Source organism: Coloeus monedula (genome assembly GCF_965178545.1).
Source record: "Coloeus monedula genome assembly, chromosome: 1".
In the NCBI taxonomy this organism is placed as follows: Eukaryota; Metazoa; Chordata; class Aves; order Passeriformes; family Corvidae; genus Coloeus; species Coloeus monedula.
Window position 1 is genome coordinate 96,332,850 of NC_138781.1, and position 16,091 is coordinate 96,348,940.

Consider the following 16,091-nt stretch of genomic DNA (forward strand, 5'->3'; position numbering starts at 1 on the left):
TACTGAAGATGAATGCATACTTTGTACGCCTTTAATCACCCGCCCTCACCCTCAGTCTGTAAGCTTTGCTGGCATAGTGATGTCAGTGAAAGTTGCAAAGATGTGTGGTTCATTCATTGGTGTCGCTGGTCTAATATAGGATCAGTTATACCAGCAAGTGTGAATCTTCAGAAGTAATCCGTCAGGACCACAGATTTACAATCTTGTTGCTGTTGATATTCCTTAAGTTTTGAGATATTTTTCTCAGAAAACATTGAGTAGCCTTAAGATTCATCTATTTGTAATAAAAAAAGGTGGTCTCAGTTTCCCCACGCAGAATTACTTTGGTAGGAAAGTGCTAAAATATTCTTGTTGACCTTTATTAACTAAAGAACATCTCTTTTGAATTCAACATGACCTTTCTTTTCAAAATGGAGTTAGGTTATATCAAAAAAGGTTATCTGTATCTTGAGATGCACCTTACATTTGACTGTCAACAAGAAACTGGGAATTGATTAACGAGAAAGCAGCTTTTGTGTTGGGGAAGTTGAATTACCTAATTTTAGAAGGACTTAGGGAGGACAAATAGGTGTTTCTGCTTCAATTATAGTGATGAAATTATGGAATATACTTATTATGCTGATCTTAGCATTAGAAATTAAAGATTTTGATCAAAATTTTTGAAAACAAAGGAAAGATCTCCCCTTACTACAGCAATCCCTCAATTATGTCTTAGTGCAGTCATAAAACAGCAGCAAAATCCTCTGATAGGTTGTTGGACCATCACCTTACCATTTTGGAGAACATAAAAAAACAAGTAAGGAAATTAAAATGGTCCTTAATGTTGAGAAATAGTCTTTTTTTTATTTGCCATGGCCCAGAAACTATTCATTTATCAGAGCCTGCATAGGGTGGCAGTGGTCTCTGCTGATATTTGCCTCTGAAAATGTCATAAAACCCTACTTTATGCTTCTCTCTTTTCCACACATGATATATATGGTTTTAAATCCTCTTAGGGAATGGATTTTTCACTTTCTAAATTAAGTCAGTGTCCATTTGTTGTTGTTGTCACTGCAATGCAAATAAGCATAGTGATAAATATTTTCAGAATCCATAAATCAAGGGAATTATAGCACTAAATAGAAAATATAAGACAATTGCAGAGGTGAGATTGTTGTCCTCCTTGACCCAAATAGCTGGGCAAAATTGAGGACCTGATTTTTCTTATAGAAAGAAGCAACTGATGATAGATTCTGTTAGCTGATGGATGCAAGTCTGTCTTATTTACAGGAAAAGTGTTAAATCCAGTTTCTCTGAGTGCCGCATGATGGGCAATAAGTCATATCCTTGCTTACAACTCAAAGCCTACCCACTAGGAAATTAATTACAAAAAGAACCTCTACCTTGCTTCCAGCTGGGGCCACCCAAACAGTTTGTCCCTGGCTGTCCTCTGTGGTTTCACTCTACTGTTCTTCTTTCTGCCTTTGCCTTCCTTCCCAAGAATGCTGTCTGTTTCCATTACAATAAGCAAGGAGGCACTGAATTGTTCCAGCCACCAAAAGGAGTGCCTGGCATGGCCTTCAGAGTATCAGCAAATCTAGCTAGGAAAGAAAAGAAAACTAGAAGGAACAGCAAGTCTGGGCTGTGAACCACAATTCTGGGCACCTTCACAGGAAAGGAGGGGAAAATCCTCATCTTGTGAAGCTGATACCAAGAACTGCACATTTCTGGTACAATCTGTGCAGGGCAAGAGGGTCTGAGTAGTAACAAAGGTCTTCATTCCTCTGACCTACTTTTCTTATGTGTCTTGGCCCCTTGCCTTCCCTTCAAAGAAAACCACACATTCTACTGCTGAGAGTGCTTTATTAAGCCTTTGTAACACTTGTCCTTCTGTCTCCATGCACATACACAGAAACATTTCGTTATCCAGTCACTAGATATGCAACTGGGGCAACATTCTCTGAGGAAATAATATGATGTAAAATTTCTACTGAAGCTATAGCTGACTGCAGAGCGGGAAGACTCAGTCACAGTTGTTTGAAACTCTCCATGATTCAAGAGAATTTTGCCTTTTCCCTTTCATTTGCTATTCTGCAATTGTTTGCAGGGATCACAGTTTTTTCTTGACTCAGTCTGAACTACTACTTTGCATTTTATGTAATACAAATTAAGGAAACTGCTTGGATTAGGAGATAATATTAATAAAAATAGCAAGAAATCTCTAGGAACCTTTTGGCTCTCAAAAAACACTTTCATTTAAACAAAAATGAACCATCAGAACAGAAAAATAAAACTCATTAAGTAAAGTGATGCTATAAATAATGTTGATGGGAGATTTTCTCTACAAATAAATGTATGGGCAAATTTATGATAAAAGAGTTTATAAATAGCTCTTCTGGCATTTTATCATCTTGAAATCACACTAATTTACAGTATGTATGCTGACTGATTTATGGAATTATTTGTATAAGAGGCAGATGGAGACCTAAAAAGTAGGTTTCTTTTAAATACATTACAGGGTGATATCACTGTGTCTGTATTAGCAAACATTATTGTTTTGGGATAATAGGAATTACAGTGGTTATCTCTAATATAATTGGGGGAGGTTTCCTGTCTTTCTTCACTCCCATTCACTTGCAAATTTAAGCATGGATTCTGTATATGTAACAAGCTGAGGGATGTAAAATAGTAACATCAATATCCTTTTAGTCCTCAAATGTATCAGTATTTTTTCATTGGCTTGCATCGTACATCTTCTTTATTCTTTAGAAAACCGAATTGAGGAGTGAATAAAAAAAAAGGGGATATTCACATTGGTATTCCAGCAAGTGTCATTTCATTGTGTCATGTTTGCTAGCTAACCATTACTGAATTACTGTCTCATACTAAAATACCACTTGGAATGAAGATTTTTTAGGAGTTACAATATAAACATATATATTCATATATTGAATTGTGGGTAGAGTTTAATTGTTGAAGTATTTGTGAAGCCAGACAATGCCTAAAGTCCATTGGCTTAGGTGGGGTGGTGAACTGGATTTCAGTATAACAAGAAAACGAATGAAGCAGAAAATACTCTTTAATCCCATTGGATAACCAAAAGACAACCTTTTGTTCATGTCACAGAGGCAAAGGGTGTGTATTCAGATCTATGCAAGAAAGCTCATGTCCTGAAACACTTCATACCTCCTCTTTCAATCATTAGAATGTTACACAAATGTCCAAACTTTTCAATTAACATTGAAGGGAAATTAGATTGGCCACCGGATTGCAAGAATTCAGTAATAGTTTTGTGCTTTGCTGAGCTACCCTGTGACATACAGTGTGATCTGTAATGTACCCAAACCCAAGCTCAGGTATCAACAAACAAGGTTGCCTATTATTCTAGGCTGCCTACCACATTTTTAATTGGAAGACATTCCAAATGAGCTACCCTAGCTTAGTATTACTATTCCTATTTTGCAGTAATGGAAAGTATGTCTGCACAAAGCAAAAAATACATGAAACAAAAGGGATCCATTTCCTGGAAAATCTCTTTTTCATATCACAGCTGTTTTGCTCTATAAATACCTACAGATTATTAGGTAATCAAAAAGTTGACAGTGTCTGATCCTCATCTTTTCATCAGTAATTAAGAGTCTGGCTCTCAATTTCACACTGCATGCTCAAACTGTTTGAATCCTTTTGTGAAACACCTTTACAGAATTTAGAGTATAAACCAACTCTAATTATCCTTGGGAAAAAAAAATGAATTTAAGAAGTAAGAATGATCTTCTAATTTAGCAAAGTCTGTGTTTTAAGACAAGGAATCACATGAGCTCCATATGCCTGCTAAATATGACAAATTAAAGATGCCAGAGATATCTAATTCACACTGCAAATTAGCTGTAGTATACAGTCATTATGCCAGTTCAATTGAAGCCATTTAAAGGGAAGATAAAACAGAGAGTGGGATGAGACTGACCCCCTGTGAGCTCTGCCACATAGCAGCACCACAACTCTGCAAACAGAATCATCTGTTGTGCTGGCCAATGGACCTGAGGAGGAGACCATGAAGAAAAAGTACCTTAGGAAGGTCAAGGACTTTTGGATACTGTGTGCTAGTCCAGTCTGTTCTTCCCAGACATTTGCTGGATAAAATGCCTCACAGAACAAAGACCCTTCCTCCTTTGAAGACCTTTGAAGCTACAGAAGAGGAATAGCAATAAAGACACAAATTAAGTCAAAGGTACATCATACAAATATCTGCCCTTTCCAGAGGGATTTTGGCTAATATAATAGCCACTAATAAATTGTACTTATAGATTTAAAAAAAAAAAAAAAAAAAAAAAAAAAGATTTCCCTAATGGTTCCTGGTAGTTTTAAGCTTCACTTCTCCCTCTGGTAGTTCCCACCTGGGCCATCACTCACCTATTATGACAAGGATCTTCCAGCCCTGCCAGCAGACTGAAGAGCAAAGAAAATGAAAAAGCAACAGAACTACAGAATTGACTGATAATAGTTTAAACACACACACACTGGGGATATAAACATTCTGTTTACTGGTTTGGGTTGCTTTCTAGACCTAGTGGATCTCACATAAAACAAGCATTTTACTGGTGATGATACACAACTCTTGTATGAAGTGAACAGACTAAACTATTTATGTTCAACTGCTGAAAGTACTCCAGAAATTGATGTCAATGACAGAAACCTTATTAGGTTTCAGAAGAGGTAGGAAAGCTTCAGCCTAATCACAAGATAGGAGGTCTTCAGGCTTTTGAGAATGACATCTGAAGGGCATTGAGATTGTTTTCTATAAAAGGAAAGGGCAAATTTCCAGTACATATATAATCACTGGTAGCATTTATGTTGTCATCCTCTCTAAGCAATAACAAAGTGCACAAATGGTGGATGATTAGAGAGGTCAGTCAAGTGCCCCATTCAGCTGTAATTGTAGAGTTTTTGAAAATTCTTTTGACATCAGAAAATATCATATGTTTTTTTAACTCAGCTTTTTGCTATGATTAGTTAATTCATACAAAATCAGTGAAGAAACAGAATGGCAAATTAAAGGCAGTAGAACAGGAATGTCATTTTGCAACAGCGATAAGTAAACAGCAAAATCAGTTCACTTTAAAATTACTGCTACGTGCCAACATTTAACCCCACATGCACAGGACCTCAGCAAATTTTTGTTTAAAATACTACTGCTTTGCAGATCTCGAAAATCTTTTGAAAGATGTGCTTCCCCAGGTACATTTTTTCTAATGCTGCAATCAGTATTCTTTCTTTTCCTGCTCTACCTAGAGCACTTCACAAGATTTTACTATCTCACAAAGAAAATCTGAACATGCTGTTTTACTTAATTAACATCAGTTTTGAACTATCATGCGTCATAAAATCTGACAATCTTCCTACTAAGGAAATGATGCTTACTCTCTAATAGTATTTGAAAAGAATTTATGTTTTCCACTTCATCTTTTTTGTGCCTGGATCTTAAAAGAGAGGTTTCAAGTAATGAATGGACATACACTTTCCAATTTTAAAGCAAATTTTCATGAGAGAATAGCCACATAGGGAAAATAAAAATATAATTGCCACAGAACAAATAGGAGTTCTCATTTCAGTAATATTCTTCAAAACAGGGAATTATTCCAATTACTTATAGTTACTTAAAGGTGGGAGAATCCTTCAGTCCAAGTGTGATTGGAGTTTTCAATCCAGGAAGAGGGGAAACAAACCACATGACATTGTCCATCGCACCAGGTGGCAGTCCACATTATTTATACACTTTCTTATTTCAGAAAAGTGGGAAACTGGAAGAGAAGAAATACCTGGCAGGAGGGATGTAGAATTGGGGAAATGAAGAGACAGTCCTGTGCTGACTCACCAGTGAGAAGGAAAAAAAAAAAAGAAAGCCTGATGACCACAGCCTTAAATTTTATGTCACTTCCGTAATTCCAGACCATGAGAGATGGTGCTATTGGCAGGCTTAGATAAAATTTCGAATTTTACAAAATGTCTCTGTAGTACAGTCCTGTTGACACATCAGTTACATATACAGAGCTCTGTGTGAATGATTTGCCTGGTGAACTTTATTACATAATAGGAAAAAATGATGTTCAACATATCAGGTTTATGTATATTTTCATGTAACTTTGAGATGAAAGAGTGCTTTCAGTGCACCTAAATTTTAGTATTGGGCTTTTGTCATTGATCAGGGAGAATGAGGTAGTTCAACTGATCCCCAGACAAACATTTGTAGCATCTTAAATGTTGTGATGACACTTAATGTTTGTAGTCATTTCAGTTCTTCAGCTAATGGTTGTTTGCCTGCCATCAACAACCATTAGGATGGAGTCATAAGCTCTTTGGGAGAGTTAATATTGCTACCTTGGTTTTTATCGTACTTTATTTTAGCCCAGCTTTTTTTCCAAGAGCTTTATTTTTCATTTCAGGGTTTCTACAGGAGTTCAGGATAGGAAAAGGTTTTAAATGTTAATGTCTTGCCTACTGAAGGCTTTGCAAAGAAAGTTGTGAATACTTTCACTGTGCAGTGCATCATAGCACAAGGTTGTTTGGGTTTTCTCATTTTTTACAGAGTATGAGGTCAGGGGAAATGCTTCACATACAAAAACACCAGTGGAAGAAAGTGAACTGAAGATTATTGCTGTGACTGCTGAAATACATAGCAGAAGTCATACATCATCAGAGACAGCAAGAATAAGCTTTAGGAAATTATTCAGATATCTTCAAAGTCTTTCCATGTAGATTTCTAACTTTCAGTTGGTGAAAACATGATTTTTTTCTTATATAATGATCACTATACTTATGTTTGAAACATTTTACATGTGTTACTCATCAAAAAGGAAAATTGAAAAGCCACTGGGACAACCAGGTACAGAAAGCTGCATTTGGGTTGATCTTAGTTTGGCTGAAGTTCAAATCCAGTCTTTTAAAGTAGAAAGGAAAAGTAGCTTTCAGTATTTCAGCATTTTTTGTAAACACAACAACTGTAGGTACATGCATCTCAGGATAGCCAGCAGGAATGTTCTGCAGTATGTAACTAAAACAAGTTCTTTAAGAATCACATACAAGAAGATCCTTGTGTTCTTGTACAATGTGCATCATTAACAAGCAGTTCAGCCTTTTGCCCAGACCCAAATATCTATTCTAATTGTGTACAGCATAGTAGCTAGTAACCTTTTGCTCTGTGTGTCAGCTGTTCTTTCCTCTGTTCATAAAAAAAAACATGTGAGGAGGGCAAGGGGTGGTTCTTGCAGGTTTCTCTGAGTCTTTGTTATTGCTCCTCCTTCATACAAACAGTTCTAATAGTCTCCAAGTCCTCTTGATTCTGCAATATTATACAATCTCCTTTTCAAAATAAATGGAAAGCTACAAAGCTTCCAGCAGTATTTCGTTTTGCACAGGCAATCACTGGATCTAAAAGACTTTCTTTTTTCCATATTTTTGATGATTTATAGTCTCTCCTAAGCTACTGGTGTAGTTTCCATAGTAAATGGTCTTTAATTTAGCTCATGGTTATCAATGAAAAACCACCTGAAACATGGCAATGTTTCATACATTGTTTATCAGCCATTTGCCAGTGACACAAGAACCGCAGGTGAAAGGAAAGAGGAATTTAAATACATTATTTTTCATGCCTGTGCTTTCAAGCTGTTTGCCTTGTTGGAAAATTGTATGTCCTAAAGCTGATAAATATGACTGACAATGTTAAATACAGAGTGACTTCAGACATTTTCTTTCAGGTTTGCAGTAGATGTGACCTCACCAGGTAGTAGGTATCATGCAGCTGTTTCCTTAGATCCTTGCTTTTCACTGTATTTCTCTGCAGGTTCATGGGTCCGCTCTCATCACAAGTTACTTTAAAGTTGTCCACTCTGTATTCTGCACATCCTCAATTAACTGAAAATATATCTAAGTACCACTGAGGTGCAAATGCAAAGGAAATCTGAGTCCAACTATTCCACCTTTTCATTTTGCAGCCGGACCCTGCGGGCAGAGATATCTCCATCCGACCAATCTTGGAGCACTGCGAAAACACCCACATGACCATTTGGCTTGGGATCGTCTATGCTTATAAAGGGCTGCTGATGGTAAGCACAGCTTCTTCTGCACAGCACTGACTTCAAGCTGCTATTTACTGATAGGCATCAATTGAATTGTATTTGCTTTCCTGATGGCTGGGAGTCAGTTAAAATGGCCTTGAGTACAAGTTTTACAATCAGGTCTGTGTGGATATATGCATTTGTAAAATAAATAAGACATTACTAGCACTTAAGCTGAGTATTATAGGTATACCACAAACCATGAAATTTAGTAGTGAAAAGATGGGTCTACAAACGAGACAGCTTTGTACATAAAGAAGTCAAATCCTCTGAATTCCTATAGGTTCTCCAAAAAGGTAGATTTAGATTGCTCGAGATGTTTGCCTCTTAGTTGCAAATGTCCTTGAGAAATAAACACAAGATGCAAGATTAATTTGGGGCCTGAATCAAAATAACCCTTTTGTCACTGAGGCCCATCTCGATAAAAAGATTTAGTTACTAAAACAGGCCTCAGGAATGGGGAACCCTGAGGCTTGATAGTTTAAAAAAAGAAAAAGAAACTGTGACTATTAGTGATTAAAAGCTCCTGAGCCTGAAGGTTTTGAAAACATCTGATTTTGACAGCACTGACCAGCAGAACACCTATCTTGAGTTGAGCCCCATCTGGATCCTAAGCCTGATAGACATTAGTCTACAGTGCCTGAAGGGGTCAATCTGTTCTGTGCATTTGGAGCATGCTGGTTCATTAGGACACCGGGAAAGATGGGGTCAGCTGCTTCCACTTAGTGTGGTTGGTGCTGCTGCCCAGAGGGGGCTGCTCGTGCCAGGAGTCCTTTTCTTCCCTCTCCCATGTGAATGACTGCTCTGATGAGTCCTGCTGTGTTTCACACTGCTTTCTTCAGGCTGAAAAGTGTTTAAAGAGAGATGGGGGTTTTTGTTTCTTTAAATTCTAAACAGTTGCTTTGTGGTCAGACCACTCTGCTGGGGTGAGCCTTCAAGCAAGAAGGCACTAGCATCAAATGTCTCCAGGTCCCAGGTTAGAGCTCAGATCCTCGAGCTACTAGGCAAAAGGAAGCCTTCTCAGGGAAAGGGAAAGGGAAAGGGAAAGGGAAAGGGAAAGGGAAAGGGAAAGGGAAAGGGAAAGGGAAAGGGAAAGGGAAAGGGAAAGGAGTAGATGGCTCTTTTTCAGACAGAGAATGTCCAAGCAGACTGTGAAATTAGGACCTAGGACATACTTGCTCCCTCCAAAGGGATCAGGAATCAGGAGAGATTCCACACCTCAGCATGTCTGACTGGTCAGCTCTGGGTGGCTCTGGGTGCACATCAACCTTGGCATGTAGTGCAGCATTGAGGGATTTGTGTCCTGAAGGATGCTGCAAGTTGGGAGCCATGACACTGACCAGCACTGGGGCCACAGTAAGATTCAAACAAATGGTAGGGTTTCTTTGGTTTTTTAAATAACTTCATCAATGTTTTCAGTAAAAATATTTTAAATATACATTCTCAGGCAACTTTCTTTGAAGTTTCAAGTTTGAGTAGTGTTAGACAGTAGTCAGACTGCTTTGGTTCTCACTAGCTCTTTGCTGTATATTGATTTGTCAGCATGTATGTTGGACTATGTTCTATAAGATATGTGACTGTCTTTAAGTCTGTAAGTGTCACTTGCAAGCTTATTTTGCAAATGCCATTACATTATTAGACAATAATATGTGCATATATGTGGATATATGCATATATAAAACACCCAATTCACTATTGAATTTCTTGGTTTGTGTAATATCTATAACATTCAGCTTAAGTGGTACTAATGTCTTATTTATTTTATGTATGCCATTACTCACTAATTTCAGACACACAGCTTTTCATAACCACCAGTGAAATACACACTTTTTATTACTCCAGTGCCCTCTTAACACACAAATCGCTACATATTAAAAAGGAAGATACTCATCTGAATCATTTAAATAATTGCTATGATGAGTGAATGAGTGATATGAGGACAACAGAATTGATGCATTTTATCTCATCACCAAAAACATTCTGTATACCACACATACTTTGCCTTCAGAACAAAAAACAGAACCTTTCATGTTACTGTATCATTTTATAAAGGTTTAGCTAGTACAAAATTCTGTGATTTGTAATAGTAAAACATAGATCTAATTTAACATGCTATATACTAAAGAGCTAGTATTGCTTATTACAGTACAATGCAATATTTAAGGTAAAATGGCTTTACTCAGGCCAAAATGGTTTACCGTGACCTCTTGTCTCAAAATAGGAATACAAAAAATGGGGTTAACCTAAAAAAGTTCTTTTCTTTTTTGTCTTGAAGTAAAAGCAATACTGTCCATTCTGATGTCTTAAATGAACTGATGCAGTGAATAAATCACTCAGGGTAGGGCAGAGCACAGAAGGGAAGGCAAGGTATGGCAAAATAAGGGAAGGCATTACATGACAGGATACACTGGTTCCCTCTAAATTAAAGTAAGCAAACTTTAAAAATCAGATTCACAATTCTTCAATTGCCTCTGAAGGGATGTGAGGAAATTCTTACTTACTTCATGAAGGCTTCTCAGTTATTAGATTCAGATTCCTCAGGACTCGTGACTAGAGAATAACAGGAAAATGACCATCCTACATTTTGCCTTTACCACTTAATTAATCTTCTTAATGAACAGTGTATTAGTCTTCTCCAGCTGCTCCATACTTAGAGGATTCAGTGTTTTCTCCCTTCTCAAGTTCAGCTCCTAAAAGGCTGCAGACAAGTTCAAGGTCTGTCTATGTGTACATGTTGACCATTGCAGAATAACAGAATCAGTTAGGCTGAAAAAGACTTCTGAGATTGAGAATATTCTATGCCTGAGCACCATTACGTCAACTGGATCAGTTGTATCTCAACTAGTCAGTTGCAGTATTTTGATTTTTGATGAGGCACACATTGAAAAGCACCTTTATTTCATATATTCCAAAGGATGACAGAAAACACACCATCTTCACCTTGCTGGTGATGCGTTATTAGGGAATGCACTAACATCTTTCTGAGGGGTATGAATTATTTTTCTCATCTCAGCCAGAACAATACCAGACTGGACTCTTAGAATGCTTTGCTTATTAGTCACACACACATTAGTCTTGTCTACTGTTTGATCCCTCTCTTCCTGATAATGCTTTAAGTTAACATTAGATTCAAGGTGTACATATGTTGGAAGTTTCATTGTGTCCCTGACCTGTTATTCAGCTACTGAGAAACAGGCTTTTGAGGCAAAACTATATTTTGAGCTTGACTGTTGCTCTCTGTATGAAATTCTACTTTTGCCCCATGTTAATTGAGGGGGTTTTAAGCCATAACCAATAATATTGACCACTTCCCATACACCATTTTTAACAGATCATCCTTAGCTAAGAATGCCAAGAATGCCAAGAATGAAAATATCAGTATGGTTATCAGTATCTCATGACTGAGATAGGAAAAAAAAAAAGCATATGGACCATGCAACTTGATAAAAGTCCGTAAGAATAAGAAATTTATTTTCTTCTAATGATTCATTTTCCAGCATTCCACTATAGTTGATATACTGCACAACACAATTCTGTAATTGATTTATGAAGCCAAAGAAAACATTAATTCAACTAATACATATCCTTGGGATAATGTTCAATATTAATTTCAAGACTGAAAGGATCCTCTGCTTCCTAAGGCTCTCTAATTGCTAAGTTGAATTTGTCTTATTCCAAACCTTGAACTTTGTTGGCTCTTGCTTATATGTTATCCCTCTTTCTCTAAAATGGCCTGATGTCTTTATTTCTAGGAAAATTTTCTTGCATTTGGCCAAAGTTCTGTGATTTTTCTAAAAATCTTGCTGTGAGTTGTCTACCATTCTTTGCCTTTGCTTCCTCTGCATCATTTTCAGCCATGTTATTATAGTCTCCTCCAAGTCCATGTACATGTATGGGACAGCTTAAATTAGAATTTTTTTAAAAACTATCCTTTTTTTTCCGGTAACTTCTCTTTAATAGATACATGTTGAGATTTATCACATAGATTTCAATCAGTTTAAATTTGTTGTATTGATTTTATAGCATTCAGTATTTAAATAATGATACTGTGCACTGAGAAATCTACTACTGAGAAATCTACGTAATCTGCATGAATGTAATTGCCTTTATTCAGTCTTGCAAAATAATAGCATGTTGAATTATATTGCTATCCTTTTTTTTTTTTTGTTCCCCACTTACTGGATGAGTTCATGTGTCAGCCATTTCATTAATTTGCTTAGGAGAGAAATTACAGTAATAGCTCTGTAATCACTGGGGGTGTTCCACTTTCTCTTTTCCCATATGGCCTCTTTGCATCTTAAGTGGAGCTTTGCCAGAATTCCAATAAATATCAACAAATATCCAACAAATATTTGCTATATATAAATATCAAATTAAACCCAGCAGTCCAGACAACTTCTAAATCAATTCTTAAAACTCCTGCATGTAAGTTACAGGATCTCTGTGATTAAAACAGCTTGTCTTGACAGAGTTTTCAAGAGGTCTCTTACTTCTGGAATAAGCTGCACTTCACTGTTTTGGCAAGATGTGAATGGACTGTTCCATCTCTATGTAAATATAGGGCAAAATCCCTTGTTAAGCATATCTTATGCTGCACCACTGCCATTGAATTTTTCATCTTCCAAGGAATTAATCATTATTACGATTCATTTTTCTCAACTTACATTTTTATAAATCCTTATGAATTCTGTTAATGCTGCTAGCCATTCATTTACTACCATACATTTAACTTACCTTTCCTCTATCTCTATTTTAGATCTTTAATTCATAATCATTGTTATGAATTTCCTCTTTTTAATTTTTGTTACATTCTGTCTAGTCTTTGGCCATTTTACTGCCTGTTTATTTTACATTCCACAACAACCAAAATAATTTTTAAGGTAATATCTTTTTTACACATGTGAAGCTTAGGACAGATCATTCACAGCACATACCCAAACATCTTTCAGTTGCTGTTTGTAAATATCCCTGTTGCTTCCCCTTCCCCCTTCTCCAATGGTTTCCTTTGATTTGTTGGCTAATTCATAAACATTACTTTTCCATTTTTTTATGCACTTGGGAGTAGATTTTCAAAAAAGGAGTTAGGTACCATGGTTTAGAGCTTGAGTTCCAGTCATGGCCAGAAGCCCACTCTTCAGTCAGGACTTTGTGCTCTTGCCCCTACAGGCAGGAGGGGAAGCAGATGCTTGTTGTGTGACAACCAGTCACCAGTTAGCAAATATCCAGCAGAAAATTTGGTCAGTGACAGCATTTAGGTACCTACAGATGGTACTGAGGGATAGTCTGGCTGTCCTGGCTGGATGTTGGATGTAGCTTCTCTCTGCTGCTTCAGATGCTTAAGCCCTCTGTGTGTGTCGAGCCCAGGAGCTGCATATGAACCGTACAGCTGTGGTGTGCAACATGTGCTACTCCTTTTATTATTTTACTATTATTTTATATTTACTCAATGAAGGATGTAAAGAATTTTTTTTTTTTTTTTTTTTTTTTTTTTGTCACTGAGGAAAGGGAAGCAGTGCAGCAGTCACCCAGAGAGTCTGACCAGCTTTTGTCCTAAAAAGGTTACAAAACCAGACTGGATAAAATTATGAACTGCCTGGACTGAACTCACATCTGAGCCTGCTTTTTGAGTAGGAGGTTGCACTACAGGATTTCCTCAAGTCCCTCCCAATTATCTTATGAGACTATATCAACCATATTATTAATTAATTCATTTATCAAATTAATCAATTTGACGTGTAGAAAAAATGAATAGTTTTCAGATGATGTTAAAATTCCCAATTGTTTTCTGATAATACCTTTGATTTTTAACACATATACTTGCATTCTTTCCTAATTCCCTTCATGATCAAAAAGAGTACTCAGAAGAAGGAACTGCCTCCTTGTCAATTAGCTTGCATGATTCCAACTCATATATAGGGTGGGTTTAGCACCAACCCATCTGTCCCATCTTGCAGTGATCAGAGAGGAAGGTAGTTAAGTTTTGCAGTGGAGGAAAGTAGTTTATAGTGGTACCAGATATTTATTATATCTTTAATAAAACATGGACAGTATTTTAGCATCCAAAACCACATTTCCATATGGTTTTGTTAGATAAAATTTTCCCTAATATGACCATAAGGAAACTTCAAATATATTTTTGAAATGTTGCAAATAGTGCAGTATTCCCTTACATGTCTCTTGGCATCCATTTTTGCACAGCAGAAATAGATTTAAACTGTAGCACACACTGGTTTTTAGCAGAGGTGCTTCACCTCTTTACAGAGCTGCGATTGTGGTAATCTTATGCCAGAGACAATATAACGCTATTCCAAATGGATATTTGCTAATGACCAGTTGTGTATTTGTTTAAACTTAGTTACTAGAATGTGTTTCATGACTAAGCAGAATTTTCATGGAAAAAAGTCAAATATAGTCTCAATGGAAAGAGGGGAAAATATTTTATTTACCTGTTGATTTGGGAGGCTGGAGTATAAAGTGAAATCTGGATGCCTGTTAGTGTTTGTAGCTTTGTACCGCTGCCTTTCTGTCTTGCACTGGGAATAAAGGATTTTGCCAAGAAGAAAGTCCTTCAGCTGAGTAGCTGAATATCATATCTTGCAATTAAAAATAATATTTAGCTCTTGTCCTAATGCTCAATAGAAATATTAAGCTTCCAGAGCAGCTCTGTGAAAATGAACTAAATACACAGCTGACTCAGATCAGGGGGAGTGAGCAATGGTTTAACATCAGATTGTACTGACTGTGAAGGTAAGAGACCTACAAGGGCAAAGTTTGTCTTTCAGTTTTCTAACCTTACTTATTGTACTGCTAATTAAAAAAAAAAAGGTCACTTTTATATGCATTTTCTTGAAAGCTGCTCAGTATTTTTACTGCACAATTCTCCAGAGAAAACATGAAAACCAAAAATCCCTTTTTTTTTTTTTTAAGTTCTGAGAAACCTCATTGAAAAATATCTGCAGCCATTTCACTGAAATAAAAATGTGCCTATGTCTGTGATGATCTGGATTTAATGAATGAACCCGAGTAAACAACACACAAGTCAAGCTTCACAGGTACTTCGGGCTGAAAGGTCTTTACAGGCCAGAGTCCAGAACTGCCTTGGTTTAAGGTGGCCAGGAGGGGAAATCTCACACTAATCTAGCTAGAAAAAAACAAAACCAAAACAAACGAAAATCTCCCAATGTTAAATCTTTAAAGAAAAGGCTTCATTTTATTTTTTTATATGGCAGAGCAGGGCTACAATCCACAAGTGAGCAGGGTCAGTGCTGCTACAATACAGCAACTAGCTGCAAAGCTGCAGCCTGGTCCAATATATAATCTTTCCAAAAGCATATTCCCTAGTTATTGGCAAGCATGACTTCTGACAAGATTGGAGATTTTTCCTCTGGTATTTCTTTGCTCTTCTCAGATATCTTCAGTATAAGTTTCTTTATCTTTCTTTCCTAAGTTTCTTTATCTTTCTTTCCTAACCTAAGCTGACATGACTTTGAAATGAAACATTAAAAAAATGGTTTAAAGGCAGTACCATGGAGGTGAATAAATAATTTCCTTCCTGTCATGTGACAGTCTGTGCAATCCAATAGCAAATTAGGCACTTGGTTGTATCTATTTATGTTGTGGATCTAAGAAATTGTTACTGTGTTTAGCAGTAATTCTCATGAACAAGATTTAAAATTAACTAGCTGGTAGAGTTTTTTTAAAAAGTGTTAAATGTTTTCCAATACTTCGGCTACAAACAGCTATCAAAATTTGGTCAGTATAAGTTTCTTTAAAATTAAAGTTTGCCTGTAAAACTCTGAAAACACAAGTATTATATTCTCCATACACCTGTTATGCTTCTAACATTATAATACAGATTTCTCCTAGTGACCACTATTCTACCTTTAATCACAGTGATACAATCCTGTTGTCTTCAGATACTGTTTTCCCCAAATGTATGCAGTGGTTTTCTCACAGCCTTTTTGGGTGCACTGACAACACAGCCTAAACCTACCATACCAA

The 16,091-nt window shown here is 36.7% G+C and overlaps 1 protein-coding gene across 1 annotated transcript in view; it reads left to right on the top strand.

Moving 5' to 3' along the window:
* Positions 1 to 16,091, top strand: part of GABBR2 (gamma-aminobutyric acid type B receptor subunit 2) — a gene marked incomplete at both ends in the record, with an annotated part of 465,867 nt that overhangs the window by 420,017 nt on the left and 29,759 nt on the right. The window contains one exon of the mRNA XM_082281997.1: positions 7,968 to 8,078. Within this exon, the coding sequence (XP_082138123.1) occupies positions 7,968 to 8,078 (111 nt within the window). The remainder of the gene's footprint in view (positions 1 to 7,967; positions 8,079 to 16,091) is intronic.